An 11,333-nucleotide genomic window follows, 5' to 3' on the forward strand; every position below is an offset into this window, starting at 1 on the left:
CGAAAACGAACGGATCCGCTTTGCTGTTGCGATTCAAATGCCGTGTGAATGCCAGCATGAAGGCTGCTTCCTACAGCTCCGTTTCCTTACGTTATGTTACGTATACGAAAGCTTACGTCTATACTTATGCCACATGTCATCTGTGCCTCGTGTTAAGCGTGGCTACCAGTTCAAGAAGATAGCCTAGTTGGCGACATTCGATACACGATTGTTCCGGTGACTTATACGTAACGTAAGAAAACGGTGCTGTGTGAACCAGCCTTTAGTGTCGCGGAGCCTGCCGAACGATACACGGCAATGCGTGGAAGGTAGCGAAGGCCTCCCGAGCGAAAACACGTGTAAAGCTTAGAATCATTCTGTCACCATTTCGTATAGCTGCCTTTGAATGAGAACTCAAAAGATGTTCTTCTTTGGAGGTGGCCTCACTTAGTTTGTTTTGTGATGTGGGTGAGGGTTGCGGGCGCGATCTTGAAAAGCAGGATGTTCCATGGTTTTGTGGCGTTTGTACTTCTGTATATGAGGAGGTTGGTTAAATAAAATTATTAGCTGAGTGAGAGACGCTGTCTGTCCCTGTTACTTTCTCTTCCACTGTACAAACATTTCCTCCTTTTCCCTCCAGTCTCCGGTTACTATCATCATGGTCGTCTGTGCCCTCGCCGGCGGCCCATGGGGGCGGGGGGCTACAAAGCGAGCGGCAATGGCTTGTGGGCGGCAAACTCGTCCAGAAGTTTCATGCTGACGCTTTCCTACCTTGAGACCAGAATAATCTAAAAGATGCAAGGTTTTGTTGGTATAGCATAAATAAGGTAGCACGTTCAAACCCCGCATTTGCTTTCAAATTTGGGGAACTTGGGGAATGAGATCGGGAGTAGGTGGAGAATATCTCTTGCTAATTGCAGCACGACGGAGCCATAACGCACTCAGTTTAAACTTCGGAGGTGAGAAGAGCGCCGTTCCGAGTCCCTCGAACTACGCATTCGGAAATGGGGTCGCAACACGGGCAGCCGCGCCATCTCGCGCAGACTTCGCAAAGCCGGCGGCTGCACACGCACGCTCGTGATATGGTAGCCTATCTGTTAAACGGATAGTATAGACGTTCAAATTCGAATTGATTCTGGGCGCGAACGACAGAAGGCGGTCTTTAGCGGAGCAAAACACAACTGCGGCTTTCCTTCCCCAAACGGCGGTTTGTCCATAGCAAACAGACTTCTGGCTACTCCGATGAGCTTGCGGCATTTATAAGCGACTGGAGCCTCCTCTCCATAGGCATGTAATGACATGTAGGACGCGGACTTCAAGCCTTGGACTTGTACAGTGGAATGAGCTGAGATGCCCTCTGGACATCGTTGTCGGTCAGGAATGGCGCCTTCTCGATGCCGATGTTGTCGTTCACGTAGAAAAAGTCCGGCGCATTGTTGCACGGCACGGCCTCCTCTGGGAAGGTGCACGTCAGGCTGAGCTGGCTGAAAACGGTCTGGTTGCCGCAGAAGAAGCTGTACTGCTGCACCTCTGTCTTTCCGTCGGGGTAATTAACCACGTTGCACACGTGGAAGATCTGGCAGTTGTTGTCCACGTCGGCGAAGTAGCCGTTCTTGGCGGGACACGTGAAGGAAGTCCGGAAACCACCAACGATGAACTCGGCGCCATCCGGAAGCACGTACGCTTCCCTCTTAGCCTGCGGAAGGACAGTAGCCATATGGTGCCTGGCACTTGTCTTCTCCGACTGGTGTGTTTACCGCGTCCACAAAACTGGTCCTTGGATTTCCGCCTGATGACGTCATACTTCCTGCCTGATGACGTCAAGTGTCATGCTGTCGCCGGCCGCGATCCTGGCGGTGTCACAGCAGCGGTGCTGTATGTGGCAGACGCCTGTTCTGCTGCAGGTCGTTCTCCAGCTTGACAATCCAATCCACGCGGTGATGACAGCGACACTCACGTTCGCTCGTGCTTTTCGCCAGCATTTCTACGACCGACCACCAGGATCACGACATCCGACAGCATGACACTCCGGCTTCTGTGACGTCATTTATTGCCACTTCGGGACCAGTTTTGATGTATGTGCGGGACAGGACGCTAAACACACCAGTCGGAGGCGCTCTCCAGGCACCTTAGTAGCCATGACAGTGGGTTCAAGGGTACTGCAAGTGGAGCAAGGCCCTAGAAGAGCACCAGGTCGTTGGAAGAACAAGGGTTCAATGAACTCGATCTCTTTTAATGGAGAAACGTATGACTCAAGTTGCACGGTTATCAGCGCAACTTTTAAGGAATCGCCACGGTTGGGAGGTAACAAATATACGCAGTGACCTAATGTCACACACTGTTCCATTTGTGCAACTTGGTTATTCTAACACGTATGTTAGCGTGTCGGAGCTAAGACGTTTCAGGTAGGCTGGGAAATTTTTATTTTAAACGACAGTGCATAGCAAATAAGAGAGCGTGCGTCTGCGGTTTTTACGACGTTAGCGATGGAAATGCTTCTGTGCAAGCATCTACATTTTTGTGTCATGCGTTTCTTTGCCACTTTCGCTTGCGCAGATACTTTGTTTTCTCGCCAGGTGAGGTAAAGAACACTGGCACGTATACAACATTCAAAAGCCTCTGTTGAAATGAGCACTGTTTAAATATTTATACTCTGGCAAAGAAGTTGTACATGTCCGTTTTCGTCCTTCTGTTTGCTTTATGCTTTCTTACTGTTACAAGTTGCTCTAACTCACCCTTTTTGGTAGAGCAAGAACTGCGATGCCAACCGCTGCGAAAACTGAAAAATCAAAGTTTTCTTATAGATTAAGACGTACAGAGCTCACACGGGTGTTTTCTAACCATGTACTCACCGACCAGGATCTTCATTGTAGCGTTGAGCCAGGTACCTCGAAGGCCTGCAACGATACGATGGGAAACAGGACGCGTCTTCTCTGAGCCTGCTCTCTCGAGGAGACTTCTTTCTGCCATTACCTCACCTTCATTGACGTCTTGCTGCACAGCAGTGTCTAGGTTAATTATAATACGCACATCAATTTCTACTTCAGAGCAGAAAAATGCCGCAATTTACACGTATACGCTATAAAGTGCGAGCAAATGACACAATGAAATGGAAAAATTTTTCCTACGCTTTTCTACCGGATTTTGTGTCAGAGTAGGGAGTTTTAGTGAGACGTTTGGGGCATGAACGGTTGGTCTCCGAAACCTTCGCCGACGTCACTGCGCGTAATGCACACGCGAACCGTTTGGAACTTCGGGATTAGTTTTTACTTTGGTTCTTTCATTTCGGGCGCTGGCATAGTCACCGGAACGTGGCCGGAACCTTCGACGACCCAGTAAAAATTCAAAATGGCAGTATCTCGGCGACTGCAGTGGCTCCGTCGGCCAGCCGAGCATTGAACTGGCCTACCAACAGTATTTTCGATTCTGCTCTTATTATGCTAATACTTCATTAGTGGGTCGAGCTCCTCAGAGAACAAGGAGTAGCCATACATATGAGCGCATCATATTTTAAAGGTATTGGGAAAAAATACCGCAATATCTCGTGGCGCCACAGTGTGTTCATAACGCGCAGCTGATGACGTTGGAGGAGAATGACGTGATTGACGGCGTTGAAAAGTATCGTCAGAATTTCTTTTATGCGTGCGAAATTATGCGCATCACTCTGTAAACTACCGTTATTCTTAAAAATAAAAAATAAACTTTTTATCGAGCGAGGAAGATGAAAAAAAAAAAAAAGATGTTTCAAACATACAGAAACAACAACCAAAGAACTCCATTGAGATGTCCGCCTCCCCACGGCGGAACCAGCTAACCCTCGCGCGAGAGCCCCATTCGGGAATCGGAATGTCGGGATCAATCAGGGCGTGTGCAGGTAATTAATTTCTACGATTTGAATCTGCTGTTCTAGCCGTTTATTTTGGTGTCATGTCATTAGTTATGTGCCTTTATCAAATATTTATGTTATCAAAACGTAAACGTTCACCAACGCCAAAAGCAATCTTATTTTTCCTCCCTGCCATTTATATTTTAAACAACTACTTCGCGCAGCGTAACAACTCTGCCCAAAAGATGCTACTCTTTAGCTCACCCCACTTTCCTCGCTTTATCTTTCCAGCAAGTTTCGCACTCAGCTCGGCAGCGGACTGAATAGACCCGCACACTGCTCACTAACTTGGTGCCAACGTTTGGAACGAAAGCGAGCGATGCGCCCACCGACGATACATTCAGTCGAACCTAATGGCCTGCGCTACCGGCGAACGGGGGCCAAGGAGACAAGGACAGGGCGAAAGGGGAAGCAGATAAGCATGTACAAAAGCGCGAAAGGGGGAAGCAGACAAGCATGTACAAGAACGAAAGAGGGAACTGGCCCAGTGCAAGAATTCCATTAAAGAGCTGAGAAGAGAGAATGGGAGCATGTGAAACGTCAACGCGGGCATATCTGCTGGACAGATGCAAGCGATTGTCGAGGATGCAGTCCAGCGAGCGATCCGGGGGATACAAGATTCCATGAACAGCCAACTCATGCATCGCGCACAAAGGGCACTGAAATTGAAAAGCCAGGAGAAAAGAAAAAAAAACCTGGCACAGCAACAAGACAGTCTCATCAGGATGCAAGATACGAAGAGAAGGAAGACCACAGAAGGCCCACGGAAGTCAGAGGCATCAGACGCGGAGTCATCCACAAGCCAAAGGAGCCAGAATTGAAGATTTTTCAGTGGAACTGCCGGGGGATGGGACAAAAACAGGCAAGCCTCAGTCTATGAGTGTCCCAAAAAGCATTTCTCCCGGCGGTGATAATGCTACAAGAACCCGGTGAAAAAGCTTGAAAATCTAAAACTATGTTACGTTTGAAGAGGATCAGTACGTAGCGACACTTGTGCACAAACTCAGCAACGAAGCGGGAATTTAAAAGTCAAGGAGCCTCCAGTTGCTGCCTCACGATGATACCTGTGAAAGAGGGAGACCAAGGGATGCACGTGGTAAATATCTATTGCAACCCAAAAGACCATAAAACGGATATTAGGCGAGTCGTGTTTCCAGTGGTGGAGGTAGGAGGAAGAGACCCGGTAATCATAGCCGGAGACTTCAATGCAGCTCATCCGGCATGGGGGTATCGATACGTCCTACCTAAGGGCAGGAGATTGAACGAAGTCATCAACCGGGAGCGTCTCACGCTCCTCACAGACGTGGACCAGCCGACGAGGAACGGTTCCCGTTCGTGCAGGGACATACGTCCGGAATTGACCTTGGTTGAGAATGTGCAAAGTACGGAATGGAGGAATCTCTGTGAACAACAAGGCAGCGACTACTGCATACTGGAAACTATCATACACAAACAGAGTTTTCAGAAAAAATTAGGCAAAACCAAGATAACGGATTGGGACAAGTGGAGGAAGCAAAGGAGCGACACATGTGTCACCATCGATAATATCGAGGAATGATCCAGGTCAATTTCAGACAGCATCAAACCTTGTGTTACGGAGGTGGAGCGCACGGACAAGGAACCTCAACAAAATGGTGAGTTGGGCCAGTTGGTTCATAATGGGAAAAGACAAGCGCCAAAAGACTAGGACAAGGTAAGAAGACGGCATAAGAAGGTCCTCAGGAATAAAATTGCGGAGCTGACGACCTAGTCGACGAGTATGCGATCAAGCTGGTGAACCAAAACTGGTACGGGGTATGCGACCGCATAAGAGAGAATCTCAGACCGCAAAGTCATGAAACCTCTTGCGGGCACTTATCGATCCAGAGAAAACCAAAACGGCCACTACCAACCGTCTAGCGAGTTCGTTTTCAAGATCCCAGGGCCACGAGACCACATTATGGGCCAACTCGCCGCCAGATACCTTTGCTCGACCCTCCGGTTGTACAGACTGAATACGAGGGAAGGGAGGACCCAGACCTCAATTGGCCTATCACTGCGGGAGAACTCAAGTATAAGCTGGGAAATATAAAACAGAGCCGGGGCCGGACTCTTTGACAGCTAAACTCCTCGACATCTTGGAAAAAGAGGACCTCAGGGAGCTGGTCCGGCACTTCAGTGAAGATTACTGGAAGAAAGGCACCACGCAGGATGCCTGGAAAACGGCCGAAGTGATGTTCATCCCCAAGCCATAGAAGGATCTCAACCTGGAAAATCTTCGTCCGATCTCACTGATAGTGTGCCTAGGGAAGGCGTTCGAGCGCGTCATTAACACGAGACTCATGAAGCAAATAAAAAAAATCGACATCTGCCACACATACAATTTGGATTTCGACTGCACACATCCACGCAAGATGTATTGCTTGGATATACGAGGATCTTTTAAAGGACACCTTGAAGGGCCAAACGAGGTGCATTCTCGCGCGGGACTTGAAGGAGGCCTTTGACAACGTCTCACACGAAATTATCTTGCAAGGTCTCAGTTAAGTCGACAGCGGCAAAAATATCTACAACTGCGTAAGAAGTTTACTCTCAGACAGAACGGCGAATCTTACGCTAGGCAATATAAAGTCGAAAGAATATGAGCTCGGACCGCAGGGAACATCTCAAGGTGCCGTCCTGTCCCCGTTGCTCTTCAACTTGGCGATGCGGGACCTGCCAAAAGCACTACAGGAGATGCCTCAGGTGAAGCACGCCATCTACGTGGACGACATCACTTTGTGGTATCGTTCCGGGAGCGGCGGGCATATTAAGGACAAAGGGCGGCTGACATCACGGCGGAGTACGCTCAAAACCGCGGCCTGCGGTGTGCCCCAGGAAATCTGAACTGCTAGATCTGCTCAACCCACGAGAGAAACAAGTGGATCATATCAACATTATAATTGACGGACAGGTGGCGACAAAAACAAGGAGGTGAGGCTCTTAGGGCAGCACAACCCGCAGGGTTGGGAAACAATACGACGCTGGACAAACTCGAAGCGAGTTTGTCCAGTATTATCTTTTTCATCATTACGCCGACTTGCGTAGGCAAGTAGGCGGAATGATGAGACGGATAAGAAACAAGAAACACGGGATCAAGGAGAGAGAAGCGGTAGAGCTAGTACAAGCCTTCATCGTCTCAAGACTGACCTACGGGACACCCTATTTGAAGCTCAATAAAACGGAAATGGGAAAGCTCAACATTATACCGAGGAAAGCATACAAGACCGCTTTGGGATTGCCGGGACGGACAACCACGGACAAGGTACTCAGACTGGGAGTTTGCAACAGCATGGAGGAGCTTCACGAGGCGCAAAGAATCTTTCAGTTGAAAAGACTGGACACCACCGACAGCGGAAGAAGGCTTCTGGATACGTTTGGGATGACGGTACCCGGGGCGCCCAAGATACCGAAGGGGCAGAGGAGATTGATTACCAGATGCGACAAAAGTTTACAATAGGACGAATCAAACAGAACATGCACCCGACGAAGGACGAGGGACGGCGGAAGGCGCAGACTGCGGCACTCGTTTGGTCCTGGAACACCAGGGTAGGGACTCTCCACGTGGGCGCCTCTGGTCCTGCGAACATGGTGGCCACGATTGCCGTGGCAAAAGCTCACGGAGAAAATTTAAGAGTGGCATCGGTGGGGGTGGACTCGGTGGATCAAGCGGAAGAAGCGGCCATTGCCTTCGCCGTCAACTGCAACTCCAGAGTCACAGTGATGACCGACTCGCAGAAAGCCTACATGAATCCTTGGACAATCAGCGTTACGCATTCTAAAGAAAAGCCACATCATGGGGATACAAGCTATTTGGGCCTCTGGACAGATTGGGCACACAGGAAACGAGGCGGCTAATGCCGTAGCCCGAGCAGCTCTCACACGGGACTCGTCTGCATGCCCTGATGGTCCATCACCAGACATGCCCTATAACACGTACTTGGCGACTCAACATAAACCGAGGCGGGAGTTTCCACCATCTCACAAGGGCTTAAACAAAAGGGAAGAACATCTCTGGGGAAGACTACAAACGGACAAGATCATCGCACCAGCAAAACTTCACACACGGTATCCAGAGCGCTTTCACACGCCGAGATGTCCCTTCTGCGACGCACCATAGGCCGAAGTTCATATGGGTATGCAGGCAGATAACCGGCCTTACACCAACTGAAGAACCTTCGACAGAGAAGTGGGAAGCAGGACTGCGAAGCGAGGATGCCGACTAGCAACAGAAGCTTGTAGGAAGAGCAACCCCAGTCACCACTGCAATTGGAGCCCTGGACTAAGGGCACTTACCTATCTTCTCCACTACTTTACTTCCTATTCCGTCTTTCATTAAACAAAGTTTTCAACAACAACGACAACGGTCCAACCCTGCAGGGGAAATGTGACTCGGACCATGTTCGCGGGCAAAGCCAGCGTCGGCAAGGAGCGCCGGCCGCGAACCCTGGGAGGCTTTGCACTCGAGCGCGCGTCGGGTCAGGACTCCCGGACGAAAAGCAGCCAACTCACGGCTTGTGAAGATGGCCGACGGAGAGGATGATTGGAATTACGTCGTGTGCCGCTCCCCGGTGCCTGCTCTTATATACCGAGAGACCGGCGCCGCCACCTAGAGAATTGGGAACACGCGGGCGGAGAGAGGCGGCTCTCTGCGCTCTGTTTGACTGCTTGTTTGCTTTTTAACACGATTACGGAACAACGGTGGTAAGGACGAGGCGAAGGAAGGGCGCTTCACGATCTGGCCGGAGATGCGGTCGACCTTCTGGTCATCTCGGGAGAAATCCGTGTCGTGGGAGGGGGTCGCCTCGCCGCCCGGGTGAAAGTGCTCGTCTTGGCTTATTCGGCCGCCGCGCCCTGCCTCCGAATTTCCTCCACATGAGCTCCGGGCTGCACTGCCAGCCAAGGGCCGTGCACACAGCTGCAACGGGACGCGCACCCCTTCAGACGGTCGATGCACAACGATCTGAGTCAAAGGGATCGATGGCTATCATCAAGAAACCGAATAAATATATTGCCGCGCGCAAGGCTGAGAAAGCAACGCTCGGTCACGGTCCTCCAGAAAGTTCCCGTTTATTCATGTACCGCACGTAACTTCTATCATTTATCCCTGCTTTTGTTTTCTAGAAAGTGCGTGTTCATTCTCGCCCCGATCACGCGACGCTCGAACCGCTTTCGCCGAATCTTCGAGATAGCGGCGCACTCTAGATAAGAGGCCGCCCGCGACCTTGTCGAGTCAGTCTCGCCCTAGCGCTCGATTCTGCTGACACGCCGACTTCGACGCCCGCGACGCTCTGCTTTCTTCTGTTTCCTTCTTTATTTTTTTTTTGGCACAAGTTCGCCACATTAAACGTTTATTTCTTTCTGTTTATTTCCTGTTTTTTGTTTATTCACCACCTGTGACATTTGGTGGAGGTGCGGGGTACCGCATGCCCCTGCCGCGTACCCCTCCGAGGGCCCACAGTGCAAGTCCGACGCCTAGCCCACGAAGAACCGACGAAAGCACTTCCGAGATCCGGTTCAGTCGTCGCGCCCAAGGTCTACACCCGGAATTCGGACCTCTACCGCCCAAGACTAAGCAGCCAACGAGGCCAACGATGGACAGCCAGTCGTCCCAGAACCCGTCCACCGCCAGCGTCGTATACCTGCCCGTCGCACCCAAAACTCCGACGCCTTTCCACGGAGACACCCACGAGGACATCGAGGACTGGCTGCAACATTATGAACGTGTGGCCCGACATAACGGGTGGTCAGCTGAGCACTGCTTGCAGAACCTTTACTTCTCGCTGGAAGGTACTGCAAGGTACTGGCTGGAGAACCACGAGGCTTCTTTAACCTCGTGGGAGGTGTGCAAGCAAGAGCTAGTGAAGACGTTTACCAGCCAACACCGACGCGAGAGGGCCGAAGACATCCTTCGAACAAGGACCCAAGGTCTGAATGAAAGCATCACCAGCTTCGTTGAGGATGTTCTTCGCCTGAGCGCCCGCGCCGATCCTCAGGCTACAGAGGAGAAGAAGCTGCGACACCTGATGAGGGGTGTCAAAAGCGAGATATTCGGAGGTCTCATTCGCAATCCTCCGACAACTGTCGACGGGTTCGTCACGGAGGCGACGAATATGGAGCGTGCGCTACTAGCACGCGCCAGACACTACGAGCGGCACCCTGGCGTGACTACTCTGGCGACATCCGGATACGACCTTGGTACCGACCTCCCAGGCATCCGTGACATCATCCGTGAAGTCGTCCGGGCAGAAATCCGCAAGATGCTCCCCGCTACGGATCGCTCGTCCTCCCTGTCGCTCGCCGAGGTCGTCCGAGAGGAAGTCCACCGAGCCTTCCAACCTGAGATTCCGATCAAAACGACGACGCCAGAGGAGCCTACTCTGAGCTACGCCGCCATGGCCCGAAGATCGCCGCAAGCTAACCGCCAGACCACGGCGCCACCCCGACGAGACCCTCCGATGCCACAGTATCCTCGACGCCAGGAAGGACAAGTCCACGACGTTCGCCCGGAGCAACCCTCGTCGAGGAAGACCGACGTGTGGCGAACGGCCGACCGACGCCCGCTCTGCTACCACTGCGGGGAAGCCGACCATGTGTACCGCCGATGCCCATACCGACGACTCGGGCTGCGCGGATTCCACCCAAACGACCCGCGCCCCCGGTGTGGTGAACGCCCTCGGGAGATCGACGAGTACCTGCGACGACCCCAGTCCCCCGAGCCTGCGTCCCGCCGAGAGTTCCGGTCGCCATCGCCACGACGTCCAGCTTCGCCGATGCACCGACCCCGACGTGAAAGCCTGTCGCCCCTCGCTCCTCGCCGGGGAAACTAGGCGCGGCAACCCCTGGAGGTGGAGTTGCCGAAGACGACCGACGTAAAGAGCCTCCAAGAACGCCGGAGCGCTCCCACTCTCCCGACGCCACGCATCGCTACGACGCCCCTGCAACGGTGTCCAACAACCTAAACGTCGTCATCGACGGTCACGACGCATCGGCACTCGTGGACACCGGAGCAGACTACTCAGTCTTGAGTGGGAGGCTCTCCCGCCGCCTTCGAAAAGTCATGACGCCGTGGGAAGGACCCCAAATACGAACCGCCGGAGGACATCTCATCACACCAGTCGGGAGATGCACTGCTCGCGTCGAAATCCACGGTGAAACGTGCCCTGTCAAGTTCGTCGTTCTGCAAGACTGTTCGAGGGACGTTATCCTCGGAATGGACTTTCTCTGCGAGTATGGCGCCGTCATCGACCTCGGAACAAACCGGCTGACGCTACGAAAACCTGCTCCACCATCGGAGGAACCCCAAGCGACGTCACCCACGGTCAGAGTCCTCGCAAACCACGTAAACCTACCACCGCGGTCGAGTGTTTTCGTACTTGTCGGGATCGATGAAGCTTCCTGTGGCGAAGTTCTTCTCGAGGGAAGCCTCCAATTGCTCCTGGGAAGAGGC

General features: G+C 52.2%; 1 protein-coding gene across 1 annotated transcript; it reads right to left on the reverse strand.

Annotated features, from left to right (window-relative positions):
• Positions 1-1,294: 1,294 nt before the first annotated feature.
• Positions 1,295-2,847, reverse strand: LOC8051790. Its single transcript, XM_029992432.3, has 3 exons — positions 2,832-2,847; positions 2,715-2,758; positions 1,295-1,675 (listed from the first exon to the last, which is right to left on the reverse strand). Exons 1-3 carry the CDS (start codon positions 2,845-2,847, stop codon positions 1,295-1,297), a joined length of 441 nt encoding a protein of 146 aa, XP_029848292.2.
• Between the last annotated feature and the right edge of the window lie 8,486 nt (positions 2,848-11,333).

Source organism: Ixodes scapularis, unplaced genomic scaffold (genome assembly GCF_016920785.2).
Source record: "Ixodes scapularis isolate PalLabHiFi unplaced genomic scaffold, ASM1692078v2 PGA_scaffold9__187_contigs__length_104089568, whole genome shotgun sequence".
NCBI classification, from domain to species: domain Eukaryota; kingdom Metazoa; phylum Arthropoda; class Arachnida; order Ixodida; family Ixodidae; genus Ixodes; species Ixodes scapularis.

What these genes read in the sequence shown, in the direction of transcription:
- LOC8051790 (XM_029992432.3), bottom strand. An exon ending in TTCTTGCTCTACCAAAAAGG is followed by an intron (nt 1,676 to 2,714) that starts GTGAGTTAGAGC and finishes GTCCTTCCGCAG; the next exon opens with GCTAAGAGGGAAGCGTACGT.